General features: G+C 38.0%; 1 protein-coding gene across 1 annotated transcript; it reads right to left on the bottom strand.

The window, feature by feature from the left end:
• Nucleotides 1-9692: 9692 nt before the first annotated feature.
• LOC308350110 (olfactory receptor 52A1-like) lies at nt 9693-10631 on the bottom strand (the record flags this gene model as incomplete). Its single annotated transcript, XM_080815114.1, has 1 exon — nt 9693-10631. The coding sequence occupies one exon, from the start codon at nt 10629-10631 to the stop codon at nt 9693-9695; it is 939 nt and encodes a 312-aa protein (XP_080671240.1).
• Between the last annotated feature and the right edge of the window lie 6013 nt (nt 10632-16644).

Raw genomic sequence — 16644 nt, 5'->3', positions numbered from 1 at the left:
TGAGCAGAGAGCCTGATGTGGAGCTGGATCCCAGGACCCTGGGATTATGACCTGAGCCAAAGGCAGATGCTTAACGACTGAGCCACCCAGGCACCCCTAAAATAGATCTTGAAAAAAATAGTTAGTATTTAATAAGTGCTTACTATATCTAATGGTACACTCCAAATACAGCTCATTAAAAACTTCAAAATAGACTATTGGAAAGACCTTTACAATAATTTTTGATATGGATACTACTATTATTCCTACAGATGAAAAAATCCCACAGACATTTAGCTTCTTGACCTAGGTCTCAGTGGATTCAGAATCAGACAGGCATAAATTTGAAAGCTCTGATCTCAGCCACCATCTAATACTGCCTATAGAAATAACACTAGGTATAAAAACATGTCATCAAAAGTTTCACTGATGTTATCCCTGAGTAAAATAGATATATGTGAAAATGATCTCATTACTTATGAGAGGAGGAAAGAATGAGGTTTTCCCAAAATAGATTCCAGGCATTATAACACATTAGCCCTCTTCTTCATTGATTGACCTCTGAACTGATGCTAAGGCCTAAGCCAGGCATTTAGGATCTACGGGTGAATTCACTGATTCTGGTCTGCAAATCAACATGTTTCTTAAAATTAAAGGATGAACAGTAAGAATCTAAACTACATACAATGTCAAATTGAGTTAGATTCTTAAATGGATATGCCCTGCATGTGATGAGGAAAAATATTCTCTCCCTTTTGGGTCACTGATTAAAAATTAAACAACACAGGTGTGCCTGGGTGACTCAGTGGGTCAAAGCCTCTGCCTTCAGCTCAGTCATAATCCCAGGGTCCTGGGATTGAGCCCTGCATCAGGCTCTCTGCTCAGCAGGGAGCCTACTTCCTAGTCTCTCTCTGCCTGCCTCTCTGCCTACTTGTGATCTCTGTCTGTCAAATAAATAAATAAAATCTTTATTAAAAAATTAAACAACATATTTATTATTTCAAAATACCTCCACAGCAGCAAATATTAAAGTTTCACATTTTGAGATAGAGGTCTCCAGTCCTTCAATAAATGGGAGGGAGGGTAATTTACTGGTTACCCTTTTTCTGTCATCCCAAAAGAATGTGGGTAAAAGCAGGAGAGATCTTGGGTGAAAAGCAGGCTCAGAGAAATAACATTGGAGTGGGATGTGTGTATGAGGGTTGTACACACATAAGCAGGCACATGTAAACAGGAATAGAGACATGGATGCAAACAAGTGGATGACAAGTGGCTTCCATCCTCCCCTAATCCCTATTCTCAAGTAAAAGCTAGCTGACAGCATTTGATGAAGAGGAACAAGGACCTAAGGGATGTTTGCCTTTTATCCTTTGGTCTCACTGGAGTCAGATAATTGCACACTATTATTTTACCGTGTATACTTTTATTTTTCATTAAGTGGTCAATATTCTGGCACTTCATGTCATAGGATTGAAATGTGTGAATGCCATTTCTTTTTTTTTAATTGAAGTATAATTTATATACAATATTCCATTAGTTTTACTCTACCACATACCATGATTGGACAAGTCTATATGCTTTATTCTACTGGCCATAAGGATATTTCTCATAGGTCACCATGCAATGCCTTTGCAAGACCACTACTATATTCCCTATGCTTGCCTTTTATTCCTGTGACTTATTAATTCCACAACTGGGAGCTTCTATCTCCCAGTACCCTTTACCCATTGTACCCATCTCTGCCCCCTGCCCCTCTGGCAGCCACTAGTTTGTTCTCAGTAGGGCATTAGACCTTGTGTTTTGATAGAGTTTAGAATATATAATACATAAATGGTGACCCCATTAGGCCTTTCCTTATTGATACGTGATTCTTCGAAAATACTATAAGAAAATGTTGAGATGCTTAAGTGTCTCTCCTTTGATTACATATATCAATAATTTAACCATTTCACATAAAGCTAAAATTAATCTTTGAAAATTTCTTTTAAATGGGATAGCAGGGTTCATAGTGTGAGAGAAAAAATTAACGTGGGAGTGTGCCTAGCCCAGACCTATGCCAGAGCCATGTATGTGAGTCAAGTGCAGCTATGGGAAGGGAATTGGAAGTGAGCGGGTTTCATAAGGACATCAGGAATAGGCGAGAAGAGAGTCTAAGAGTTGAAAGAAACAAAAAAAATATAGGTTGAAGAGAAACAAAACAAATTTTGCAGATGTTCTTCTGATCTTTTGGGACACCAGTGATCTGGTTTATCTTATTTGGTTTCGTTTGGGCAAAGCATTATCGCCTGCAGCTACGTAACTTATAGCTCTGGGGCTCCCTGAAGCATTTCTTCACAATATTCCTATTGGCCCATTCTGACTGAATCATGAATGCATGCATGGAGGCAGTGTGTGGCGAGTAGGGACAGTGTAACTCTGGGCCCATAGATTGGATTTAAATACTGGGCTGAGTCAAATTCTCAAAACATTACCACTAAAAATGTCCTAATTAAAAGATTAGTCTTCCAGGGGCGCCTGAGTGGCTCAGTGGGTTAAAGCCTCTGCCTTCAGCTCAGGTCATGATCCCAGGGTCCTGGGATCGAGCCCCGCATCAGGCTCTCTGCTCAGCAGGGAGCCTGCTTCCTCCTTTCTCTCTACCTGCCTCTCTACTTGTGATCTGTCAAATAAATAAATAAAATCTTAAAAAAAAAAAAAACAAAACAAAACAAAAAAAAAAGATTAGTCTTCCAATTTAAAATACGTAAAATAAATATTTATTTTTTAAAAAGACTGGTTTAGAATAACCACAAAGACCACTGTAATTTTCACCTCTAATCTGTCATGTTAGTTTTATAAGCTATAGGCAGTTCAGCACAGGGAACGTAATAGGCTTAGAAACAGAGTTTTATTCTTGCCCGAGCACTAGTGTAACATCATTGTTGTATAGGGACCCTCAACTTCTTACTCTGTGCTAAGCTCTGCGCCTGCTATATGGTGAATATCCAGTGAACTCTTTGGAAAAAAGGCATGCATGAGTTTGTGTATAACACATATACATGGTCTTTAACTATTAGGCTTGTTTATCTCCTGAGCCCAATTCTATTTCTGGAACTTACTACAAATTTGGTGCATGTATGCTCAATATTCAGAGCCACATATCAAAGATAAACAATCAGTGCATAAACATATTCAGAAAGAAAAAAATATATACTTGTGTACTCTGCAGACAATCCATTTAGGAAGAGAGCCCAAAGGGTCACTACAATTGACCAAGCAGTCCAGTCACAGCCACACAGTACCTCAGAGATCAGGGTTGAGAGAAACACAAGATGATCAAGATCTAGGAAGACTGAGCAGCTTCTGTGGTTCCTAAGATTTTCTTCCTTTTCGTTGCTTTCTTTTCCTTTCCTTTTTGTTTTTCTGATGTCTTTTTTCTTCATGTCCTTGCTGAGCAAAAATCATCTTCTTACCTATATTTTCTAGGATCCTGAAGATATATAACTAGTTGAGAGGAAAACAAAAAGACATATGATGTTCACAACATGGTGAGGAAATGCGGAGCTGGGTATTTATACCTCCTCTGGGCACCACTCAGGCTCAAGAGTGTCAGCCCCCAGAGGACTGAACTCCACTCATTCCTGGAAGGAGAGGGCCCAGGCTGTCCTCAGGGAAAAGCGCCCCCACCCCATCCTTCCCATGTACCGCATGTGCAAGTTGTCCTCTGCACAGCACTCTCGCACACCCAGGTTAGCACACACTTGCCATTAAATACACAGTTCTCCTTTGTGTGGCAGAGACTCCTGCTAGTGCCGTCACAGCCTATTCCCATGGAGCCATCTGCAAATGGAGATGGTCAAGGCCACATGTGGAAGCATTGTTTGTTTTTTAGAATGCTGCTAATACTGAATTCTGACATTTTAAGGCTCCTTGGCTTTCTCTCTCTTCCATGGGTCACCTGGTAGAATTAGCATCAGAAGGGTCAAGAAATGTCATTAGCTACTATAGAGATTTTTATTTGGATTTCTTAATTTAAATTCAATTTGGGCAAAATATACTACATCAATAGTTTCAGAGCTAGTGTTCCTTAATGTCCATAACCCAGCTTATTTGGATTTTTATGTAGATTTTTATGTTCTCTGTTGGACTTTTTTTCCTATTTCTTCTTTTTTTTTTTTTTAATTTCTCAGTCTTTATAACTCTTCTCTAAGTGCATTGGGATTATCTGTTTTTTTGTTTGTTTGTTTTTTACAAAGGTTATAATTATAACCTTAGTTTCAGTTTGGTTTTATTGCTTGGTTTTGCTCTTCTTACTTTTCAGAGAATGCTTTCCTACATGTATGTATAGAGCCTTTTTGTCTTTTCTCTATCACTGACCTTTACAATACTTTCTTCTCTCTTGCTTATTATTCTTTCTGAATTCCTATTCCAATATTTGGACTTAATATTTCTGAGAAGCTGACTGTAATCATACCCTTTTCCATGGGTGCATGCCTCTGCTATCATTCAAAGGCAAGCCCATGTCTCCTCCCCTTGAACCTGGGATGACAGTTGTTTTGACCAATTAAGTAGCCAGAATGATGGTGGTGTTTTCAGGTTACTGAGCCAAAGTTAGTAAGTCTGGGAACTTCAACCTTGTTTCTTGTTCAAAGCCTGTCACCTGTGTTAGGAGTAGGACCACACTGGGGTTAAACCAATAACATGAAGAGGCTATCCCCATGGGGAGAGTATGACTATGTACATGAGCACAAAGGCACCAGGTATGGGAAAGCAATCTGTGGACCTTGCAACTCAGTGGAGTTCCAAGCCAAATGCTGCCCCCGAGTGACCACAGCCTATTCCTCAAGGAAACGGGACCATACAGTCAAGCCCAGCCTGGATTGTTGACCCACAGAATTGTGCGAGAGGATAGATCATTGTTACTTGAGGTAATGTGTTTTGCGGTGGTTTGTTACACAGCAGAAAAGAATGAAAATGTAGTAAATATTTCTGAAATGATTTTGTATTTTGCTTTCTATCCTGACTTCAAGCAGTTCTTAAAACATAGGATTTATTTCTTGTCTATTTCTGTTCTGTCTTTACTTTCTTATTTTATGCCCATATCTACAAATTATTCCTAAAGATAGATTAGAGAGAGATAATCTACTTTCTCTATGACACGTGTGTGTGTGTGTGTGTGTGTGTGTGTGTGATTGTGTTTATGTGTTTTCAGGTAGGGGAGATGAAAAGTTTATCAGCAGAAACATTTTCATTTTAATTATATATCTTCTATAAATACTCTTCATTGGAAATGTCTCATGGTCTCCAGGAATGTCAAATACAGTCTGTACAAAAAGGTCAGGGATTCTAGTAGAGTAAGGGGGTTTACAAGCTTATTGTCTACATTAACTGAAATACATTTCTTTAAAAAAAAAATTATATGTTTATTTATTTATTTCAGAAACAGCAGGGGGAGTACATGAGCAGGAGAGGGGCTAAGGGAAAAGGAGGGAGAATCTTCAAGAATTCTCCCTGCTGAGTACAGAGCCTAGCTCAGGGCTCCATCTCAATCCTGAGATCAGTACCTCAGCCAAAATCAACATTCTTATGCATAATGGACCACACCACCCAGGCACCCCTGACACCCATTTCTGTCATTGTTTGTCCTGCCACAAAATCAACAATTTCTTAAGACTGTTTTCAAGCCAGTTTCCCTGGACCACAACTCTACCTTTAATTTCCCCTCTTGAGGAATGTCTGACTCAAAATGTATGTTCTCACTATCTTACACCATAGTGTGGACTCTCTTTTTTGCACGTGTATTGAGGGGCTGGTATTTCCACTGTCTCACTAATAGTAAGCTACTGCTCCCCAACCTTCTTTCCCTAGACGGTCTTTTTCTGGTTGGGCTTCTGTTTGATTTTGTTTATTTCCTTACATATGAAAACATGGCTTGTTATGTTTGTTCTTCTTCTTGCTCCTCATGAGTTGAGGGAAGGAAAGAAGTCTGTGGCCATATTTACATGAGAGTGACTACCATTATCATCAGGAGCCCAGTAGTTTCCCTCAACATTGTGAAGGGACTTTATGCTATCTTCCAGATTCCCACATTGCTGTGGTACTTAGCAGTGCCATTCTGTTTCTAGACATTCAGGTATTGGCTGTTTGTGACTGCCTTTTTTTTTTTTTTTTAAGATTATTTATTTATTTATTTATTTGAGAGAGAGGGAGTGCATACAGAGGGAGGGAGAAGCAGATTCCCCGCTGAGCAGAAATCAGAAGTAGGGCTTGATCCCAGGTCCTCAAGATCACAACCTGAGCCAAAGGTCAGCACTTAACTGACTGAGCCATCCAGGTGCCCCTGTTTTTTACTGCCTTATTCATTTTCCTTTCAAAGCTACTAGTAAGTTCTCTTGGCTCCCATGTTCTATTAAAATTCAATGAGTGCATGTTGGGTTTTGTTAAACAACTGAACCAGTATTGATGTGTTATTATTAACCGAAGTCCACAGTTTATGTTAGGGATCACTCTGTCTTCAGTTCTATGCTTCTGACAAGTACATGTTTTCTCCCCACTATGTAAAAGTAAAGCATTCTTATTAAACCTTTCCTGAATAATTATGGCACCAAACAAGCAATCAACATGAATTCACATGGAAAAATTTGTTGAGCATTCCCAGACCCCCAAAATAACTGCTCTTAGAGTTTGCTGATACTTTGGGACATATCTTATGAACAGGTGTTCAAAATCAATCGGGATAAAGCACAGATACTCACTGACACTGTGTGAAACTACGGGGTTTTGATACGGTGATGTGGAGTGTGCTTCCTGGGAGAGGAGCTTGGTGGGGCTGCTCTCACTGCCTCTGTTAATGGCTCAATGCAAAACACACACTGAAAGCTAGTTTTGATTTTCACCTCTTTTACAAAAGTGAAAATACTCTTCAGATTTCTTTCAGGTGCTGAAAACAGGTACTAATGTAGGTCTTTCATAAGAGCTAAATGGAATAACGTGAACTTTCGAAAACCAGGGGTTACCCGTATGTAATGTCATGTACCCACCATTAGAGTATCACACAGAACACCTTTGTTATCCTATAAACTCCCTGCGCTCCCCTCATTCATGTCTCCCTCCCTCTTTCTGAACCCCTGGTTACACTGACCTTTATACTATTTTTGTAGTCTTGCCTTTTCTGCAATGTCATGTCCTTGCAATCTTATAACTAATTAACCTTTTCAGGATGGATTGTTTCATGTAGAAATATACATTGAAGGTTTCTTCCATGTCTTTTCATAGATTGATAGTGGTGTTTTTTTTTTGTTTGTTTGTTTTGTTTTGTTTTAAATCAAGGGCATTTTGGATGCCTTCAGTGTGGCCACCAGAATCACTCTCTTCCTTAATGCTCTTATTCTCTCATCCTTGCTTGTGGAGAAGAACAGCTTGGTCAGCAATAAAAAAAAATACATACTGACATATTGAATCAGCAAGGTCTTCACAAAGGGACCTAGAAAACTGGTGGATATGACATGGACTTATAGTTATTTGTAGAATTAAGTTTTATTCACGGAAGTTCATGTCCATGATCATGTTGACATGTTGACAGGTGTTGATAGAAATGTTATTACTAATTAAATTTTGAGTTTATACACTATATGTATTAATTTCCAGTTCTGTCCTCCTTTATAGGAAGAGGCTATAAGGAGAGTCAATTAGTTCTTCTAACTGTTCCTGCTCCCTCTGCAACAGACACAGCCTTACTGTGAAGTTTTTGATTCTATATTTAATCTTTAATATCATCTACCTGGCATTATATGTTGTCACTTGCTAGCCATTCATTTGTCCTTCATTAAGAGTCTGACTCCTTACAGAGAAAGACAAATGCCATATGATTCTACTCATTAAGAAATAAAACAAAAGAACAAAGGGGATGGGCACCTGGGTGATTCAGTTGGTTAAACCTCAGACTCCTAGTTTTGGCTCAAGTCATGATCTCAAAGTCCTGAGATGGAGAACCACATTGGACTCTGTGCTCAGTGGAGTCTGCTTGCCTCCCCTGTCCCTCTGCGCATCACCCTGCTTCTGTGCTCTCTCTCTCCTTCTCTCTCATATAAATAAATAAATAAATAAATAATAAATAAATAAATAAATAAATAAATAAAATCTTTATTAAAAAAAAAAAAAGAAGAAGAAGAAACTGGTGATGGGGAGTAAGGAGTTCAGGTCCCCTAATGAGCACAGAGTGATGCATGGAAGTGTTGAATCACTGCATTGCACACCTGAAACTAACAGATATATAACAGAAGTTAAAATTAAAAAAAAAATTAAAAAAGAACCAGAATCTCTAAATAAAGGAAAAAAGAAGGAAAATAAAAATGACTTTACAGACTGCTGCTTTCAGTTGAATTTCAATGCTTTACTCTCTGCTAAACCACATTCCGTTGGTACCTCTACTGCTTCTCTGTCCTTCCCTCCCTCCCTCTTTCTCTTTCTCTTTCTCCAGAAATATGAAATCATGATGTCTATAAACTCAAAAAATGTAAACACTACCTCAAAATTCCCCTTATGTCTCTGATCTTTACTATAGAATGTAATTTTTTATTAAAAAAACTACCAAAAAATCATGCAGGTTTTTTTTATAGCATTTGATGAATGAATAAAGAAGTAAATGGTGAGAGTGCAGAAAAAGTAGTAATGTGTAGGAACACTGGATTTCTCATGATTTTTATGTCTTAATGTCCTAAATGGGACTAGAAATGTTGAAAATTAAAGACTATGTCTCATCATATATATATATAATATATAAATATATTCAGTCTTATTTTATTTTTTTTTCATTTGTTTCCATAAAAATAATAAAACAAAACCTTCCTCTCATTTTTTAAAGATAATTAGGATGATCCAGAAACAATAGAATCGACAACTTGTTATCTGTGAGTACCTGGACAATCTAACCAATGAGTCCTGGGTGCATTTATTTATTTATTTATTTATTTATTAAGATTTTTTATTTATTATTTATTCGACAGATGGAGATCACAAGTAGGTAGAGAAGCAGGCAGAGAGAGAGAGAGGAGGAAGCAGGCTCCCTGCTGAGCAGAGAGCCCAATGCGGGGCTTGATTCCAGGATCCTGGGATCACGACCTGATCCGAAGGCAGAGGCTTTAACCCACTGAGCCACCCAGGCGTCCCCTGGGTGCATTTAAATTCATTGAGAGACACATATTTGTTAATCCTTCTGGAGAAGAATACTTAAAGGAGCAAGTTTAATCAGGAACTAAAAATAAAGAAAAGGGGAAATGATAAATGTTCACTATTTTGCTCCTTCTACAATTCTCAATCTCATTACTCAGTAGAATCTAAATTCCATGACTGATAGGTGTCATGGGCTATGATGTGACAACCATTTAAAAGGCAGGAAAAGGGGCACCTGGGTGATTCAGTGGGTTAAGCCTCTGCCTTCAGCTCAGGCCATGATCTCAGGGTCCTGGAATTGAGCTCCGTATCCAGCTCCCTGATCATTAGGGAGCCTGATTTCCCCTCTCTCTGACCCCTGCTCTGCCTACTTGTGATATCTCTCTCCATGTCAAATAAACAAATAAAATCTTTAAAAAAAATAAAAGGCAGGAAAATTTCATTAAAGAATTAAACAGAAAACTCAAGCATCACAATTAACATGCATTTTTGTTATTTTATTTAATTTTGAGAAATTGTTACTATTGCATAAAGGAGAAGGCTGCAGGTGATAATCCCATTGGATTTTACGAATACAACATCTTTACTACATGAATGCGGATCTGCTTGGTCTTGGCACCATAGACAAGTGGATTGAGAAAAGGCGGGACCAGCAAATAGAGGCTAGAAAAGAGGATATGGATATAAGGGGGAACGTGAGCACCAAACCTATGTGTGAAGAAGGAGAAGAAGGCAAGGAAGTAGAGCTGGAGGAAGACACAGATGTGGGCGATGCAGGTATTGAATGCTTTCCACCGAGCCTCCTTCTGGGGCAAACGAAAAACTGTGATAAATATTTGTATGTAGGACAAAGTGATGAAGATCAAGTCAAATCCTGCAACAGCAAATGCCACAAACAAGCCATAGATTTTGTTGACCCGCACATTTTCTGCGGCTAGCTTCACAATGGCCATATGCTCACAGTAGGAATGGGAGATGATGGTTGTATGGTAAAACTGAAACCGACATTTTATCAGTACTAATGATGGGGCTACAAGAATGGCAGCTCTAAGTGTTACGACAGCCCCTATTTGGGTGACCAGCTGGTGGGTGAAGATGGCAGTATATCTCAGTGGATAGCAGATGGCCACATAACGGTCCAGAGCCATGGCCAGGAGGATGCCTGACTCGATGCACTCAAAAATGTGGATGAACCCCATTTGAAGCAAGCAAGAATCAAAATAAATCTCTGGCACATGAAACCAGAAAATGCCAAGCATCTTGGGCACAATGCTTGTGCCAAGTACAATATCTGTGACTCCTAGCATGCCTAAGAAAAGATACATGGGTTCATGAAGGCTACGCTCTGAAATGATGATGACCAGAAGCACAGAATTTCCAATCAAAGCAAAGAGATACATAGCACAGAAAGGAATCCCGATCCAGCACTGCACAGACTCTAGGCCTGGGATCCCTATTAGGGTCAACACAGAAGGCATGAAGACTGTAATGTTGGAGATGGACATAATATCTTTGGGTCTCCAAACCAAACTCCAGAAAGGAGTATCTCAGTCAGTAGTACTCTTCTTCTCTACTCTTTTTTTTTTTAAATCCAAAGTCGTCATAGTGAGTTTCTCTGATTCTGGCCAAAGTCTAAGGTCATATCATCCATTTGCACATCACTATTTTGAGGGAGGACATCCCCAAGCACTAGTCCACAAGGAGAGATTAGGTGTATGGCAGGTCAAATGCATTAGAACCACCAGATCATCTGAGTAAGGGAATCAACTGCTGGACCTGTGGACACAATATGTCCTTCTAGACCTGTGGACAAAATAATAATGCTTGTTTATTTTGTTTGCAAATTGTACATTAATCAGATTTTCATAAATCTCTCCCTATCCCAAATTGCAGCTAATCATTAGGACTCTATTTTTTCCCCCACTGTCTGAGTCAGGAACTGTTAGTCTGTACCAGCAAATAGTCAAACTCTACCCAGTATATTGTTATAAAGGGCTCGTATGAAAGAGAAGAGAGATAGAAACAACTCCACCCAAGTGCATAATATACTTAGGTATCTATATCTGTCTATACATTATATATCTACATATGAATGGATGTCCTTTCAAAAGGATGTGAGGTAGAGCTTGAGAAAAGATTCAAATCCATGTAGTTTTTACAATCTGGATCAAAGTTCCATGTTATTTTTTTAGAGATAACATTTTGCAATTTATTTATTTTTTTAAAACATTTTATTTATTTATTTATTTGACGGACAGAGTTCACAAGTAGGCAGAGAGGCAGGCAGAGAGAGGGGGGGAAGCAAGCTCTCTGCTAAGCAGAGAACCTGATGCAGATTCTATTCCAGGATCCTGAGATCATGACCTGAGCTGAAGGCAGAGGCTTAACCCACTGAGCTACCCAGGCACCCCTTCAATTTATTTTTAATTCCAATCTAATAGTCACAGTATTATATTAGTTTCAGTTGTCCAATATAGTGATTCAACAATTCCATACATTACTCAATGTTCATCAAAGTAAGTGCACTCATTTTTTTTATTATTATGTTATGTTATGTTGGTCACCATACAGTACATCATTAGTTTTCGATGTAGTATTCCATGATTCATTGTTTGTGTATAACACCCAGTGCTCCATGTAATACATGCCCTCTTTAATACCCATCACTGGGCTAACCCATCCCCAACTCCTCCCCTCTAAAACCCTCAGTTTGTTTCTTGGAGTCCATAGTCATACCCTCCTATGGTTTGTCTCCCCCTCCAATTTCCCTCCTTTCATTTTCCCCATCCTTCTCCTAATGTCCTCCATGCTATGTTTTACATTACTAGTAAAACTATATTTTATTTTGTCTCTATTATTAACATGGAATTCATTAAAATGAGTTGTGTAATTAAAATAGCAAAAATTCTGTAACACCCATTTCAGAATAACTAGAAGCAAGAAATATCTAGGAGGCAAGAAAATCCTGAGCAAAAATGTAGAAGCAAGAGGACTCATTCTTGCATACTAAAGAACATAAGTAAATGGGTAACTTAGCCAGAATAGAGGTTAGTTTCTAGGGTTTAAAGTGTTTTCATTTACCAATATCAAAAGATGGGTACATTTAGGCTTATTGGTTCTCAATAATACTCATATAACTTAATGCTTTGATCATTGTGGAGCTCAAGCTTAAAAAGAATAGAAAATAAAGGGGTGAAAGATAGGTTCCTTAGAAGGGAGTCTAATCTGGAAGAAGAAAGGGAACACAGAGGGCAGACTTTGGGACATCTGAAATGATTTAGGAAAAGGCTGTAGAGCCATTAATGATAATTTGATCAGCACAATTCACAGATGACTGAATTTTCAAAAGACTTGGGCTCTTAGTCCCCATATCAGAGTTCTTCTATGATAAAGATCGTTGTTTGAAAAATTGCATATCTAGAGTCATGACATTCTCAAGTCATACAATAGAAAAATATTTGTTGTCCTTCAAAAAAAAAAAAAACCAGGGTTCAGTTACATCATTCTTTCCTAGACTCTCCAATACAGTTGCTATATGTCAGCAAGTTCATGATCACCTAACCATATACTGAATAGAAATCCTTCAGTAACAACCCCAGTGTCTGATTTATTCAAGAGACAGGAGCTACTATGGGAGCATTACCTGACATATATGGATGGTGGGAAGGCAAGGGAGAGTGTGTAAGTGAGTACAGGGCAGGTGGAAAGGAGTGGTAATCACTGGAGTAGCTGGTAGTGAAGCATTATGAGGGAAATCTGGGGATAGTGAGACTTCCTCACCCTTTGTTGTTGGGAACCAATTCTGCTCTTACCCAACACCTGAAGACCACCATCAGTCTTCATAGCCCTATCCCTCATTGCTTACCTCTCATCCATCTTTCTGCCTCCCAAGATTCTGGTCTCATTCCCTGGTATCATGTGCTGGGCAGTGCCTCTTCTGTCTACACCCTAAGTAACAGCCCGTGTGAAAGTCATGAACTCTGATCCATTTGCTGCTTGGGCCATATCCAATATATGGACAACTCTGCAATAGCCTTTCCTGCTTTTTTTCTGTCCCTACAAAACAAACTTGACCCTACCCTGTAAGTCTTTCTGAGATCATGTTGGTGGATTCATCTTCCAACAAAACTCACAGAAAGGTCTGTATCATGCTGAGGCAGCCACATAAATTTATTGAACTTGAATTGTAGAAGAAAGCTGCTGACTACCAATTAAAATATTCCCCAGTGAATGTGGAGGAGGAAGTCTGAATATGACCTGAGGGATTTCCTCACCACTAAGCCAGTCCAGAAGGCTCCCAGCAGCTCAGAATGATACCTTTTTGGGTCCATCCACAGCAATGTCTCTGAAATCATTTCTATAACTTGCAGAATCTCACTAATCTTCTATTTTCTCTTCCCCTACAGGGTAAATGTAGAGAAACTAATACACACAAGTTGTATTTTTATGAGTTCAGTTCCTTTTCTGCCATCCTCATTTGGAAAAACTTCTAAAGAACACTTAGATGTGGGCATGTTCCTATGCCATGAATTCTATAAACGTCCTTAGGACCCTTTGTTCACCAAGGCACTTCTGGAAAGAAAAGTCTGTATCCACAATAGCTCTCTATAACACATTTACTCTCCTTCTCTTACAGTCTTTTTTTTTTTTTAAGTTTTTTTTTTAAAGATTTTATTTATTTATTTGACAGACAGAGCTCACAAGTAGGCAGAGAGGCAGACAGAGAGAGAGGAGGAAGCAGGCTCCCCTTGGAGCAGAGAGCCTGATGTGGGGCTCGATCCCAGGACCCTGGGATCATGACCCGAGCTGAAGGCAGAGGCTTTAACCCACTGAGCCACCCAGGCGCCCTTCTCTTACAGACTTAATCCTCAGATTTTTATTCTAGTAAAGCTATTTTTGTAAATTTAATATTCTCACAATGACCAATTATGATGTACATTTCCAAATCCTACCATACTAATTTTAGAATTATTTGTTCCAGCACTGTTAAAAATATGGATAGTATTTTGATAGGGATAACATTGATTGTGTAGATTGCTTTGGGTAGTATAGACATTTTAACAATATGTATTCTTCCAATCCATGAGCATGGAATGTTTTTCCATTTCTTTGTCTTCCTCAGTTCTTTCATAATTGTTCTGTAGTTTTTAGAGTGTAGATCCTTTACCCCTTTGGTTAGGTTTATTCCTAGGTATCTTATGGTTTGAGGTGCAGTTGTAAATGGGATTGATACCTTCATTTCTCTTTCTTCTGTCTCATTGTTAATGTATGAAATGAAACTGATTTCTGTGTATTGATTTTATATCCTGTCACATCGTTGAATTCCTGTATGAGTTCTAGCAATTTTGGGGTGGAATCTTTTGCATTTTCCACATAAAGTATCCTGTCATCTGAGAAAAATGAGCATTTGACTTCTTTATCAATTTGAATTTTTTTAAATCTCTTTTTGTTGTCTGATTGCTGAGACAAGGTTTCTAGAACTATGTTGAACAACAGGGGTGAGAGTTGGCGCCCCATCCTGTTCTTGGCTTTAGGGGAAAAGGTCTCAGTTTTTGCCCACTGAGAATGATGTTTGCTGTGGGACTTCCATAGATGGTTTTTATGATATTGGAGTGTGTTCCTTCTATCGAGGTAGATGGAACTGGAGAGTATATGATGAGCAAAATAACACAATCAATGAAAGACAAGTATCACATGGTTTCACTCTATGTGGAATATAAGAAACAGCAGAGACGATCATAGGGGAAAGGAGAGAAAATGGAATGGGAAGTCATCAGAAAGGGAAAAAAAAACAGGGGAGACTCTTAATCATAGGAAATAAACTGAGGGTTGATAGAGGGGAGTAGGGTTAGAGGATGGGGTAACTTGGTGATGGGAATTGAGGAGGGCATGTGATGTGATGAGCACTTCTTGTTATACACAACTGATTAATTATTGAATACCACACCTGACTAATGATGTACTATAAGTAGGCTAATTGAATTTAGTAATTCATTAAGTAAAATTAACTAATTAGTTATAAGTTAATTAATTAGTTAATTCTACCATGCAGAATCCTGAGCCAGTTGTTGACCATCTGGTGAAATTTCTCTCCATTCCTCCTTTTTATACCTTTCTTCCTCTTTTCTTCCACTCTTCCCTCGGAATGCAGGTACTTTATGCCTCATAGATGTGGAGAAATCATGTCATCTGCTCTTAATGCAAGGAAAAAAAGATAAAATGATTAAAAGATAAAAGATAAATATGCTTTCAAATTTTTAGGAATATAGGAAGAAGAATTCATATGTCTTTTATCATTAGAACAAATGAATTCTAAGAAATACTTATGCACATGGTACCTTTCTCCTTGACACAATTCACCTGGTTTCTAGACTTTCTCTGCTGACTTAAGAGGGACCTGAGGTAATGGAGATGCTGGCAAATTTAGGATGAATCCTTTCAGTAGAATGGAGGAGGCATTCACAATAGATTTTGGGGAGAAGAGATAGAGATGAAAAGAGGACCTTAGATGCTCTTTCTAGAATTTCATCTGTGAAGGAGACAGATACAATGGTATAGATTCACGTTGAATAGAATTGATTCAGAGGTCAGACTGGTACAAGTTAGCCAATCATTAGCCAAGTTTTGAGTCACCAAGGAATAGTTTAAACTAGTTTATCATTTTGTTTCCCTCCTCTTCTTCTACTGATTTTATTTAAATTTTGATTTAAATTTTTTAAAGATTAAAATTTTATTCTTTAAATAAATAAACTTTATTAAAAATAAAGATTTTATTTAAATTTTGATGTATTTAAATTTTGATAGAAGATTGTCCTCCAATCTTCTATCCTGAGTCCCTTAAACTATACATTATTGCTGGTAATAGTATCTTCTCAAAATAACTGGGGTATCAATTTTATTATGCCAACTCTTATAAAAATATTTTCAGCACATATCCTGATTCTGTTCCTGATTTGGCATGTCATACTCCAAGCTTCTGTTCATGTTGAACTTGCTTTGAATGATGGTTCTGACCTTTCTTTTGCCTAGAGAATGGATAAAAAACTGTTTTCCACTTTATTGTAATATCATGAAATACTTTCACAAATACATCAATAACTATATGTTTTCCTTTTTTTCCTGAATTTTTGGAGTTTGGGGGTAAGTTAATGAATCATCTTTAAAGGATCATCATTCAAATTTTTTCTCAGAAAAATTGATATGTATTCATTATGAAGCATACACCAATCTGGCAATCCCTGTTTTTAATAGAAAATTGATTTAGTAGTAATTGATTTAGTAGTAAAACCAATTACCTCAATTACCTGTCCATCTTTTATTTTAAGAAAGCTACAGTCGTAAAGGGACTCATAATGCCAAGTCACTGATAAATCATATGGAATAGAGTTAAGAAATTAATGTCTACCTATGAGGTCAATTGATTCTCAAAAACAATATCAAGGATGTTCAATAGAGAAAACATAGTCTTCTCTACAAATAATGCTGAAACAACTGAACATCCTGGCTAGGTTCAGTTAG

Source organism: Martes martes (genome assembly GCF_963455335.1).
Source record: "Martes martes genome assembly, chromosome: 10".
Taxonomy (NCBI): domain Eukaryota; kingdom Metazoa; phylum Chordata; class Mammalia; order Carnivora; family Mustelidae; genus Martes; species Martes martes.
The sequence above is the reverse complement of the archived record's forward strand: the minus strand, read 5'-3'. Positions and strand labels throughout refer to the sequence as shown.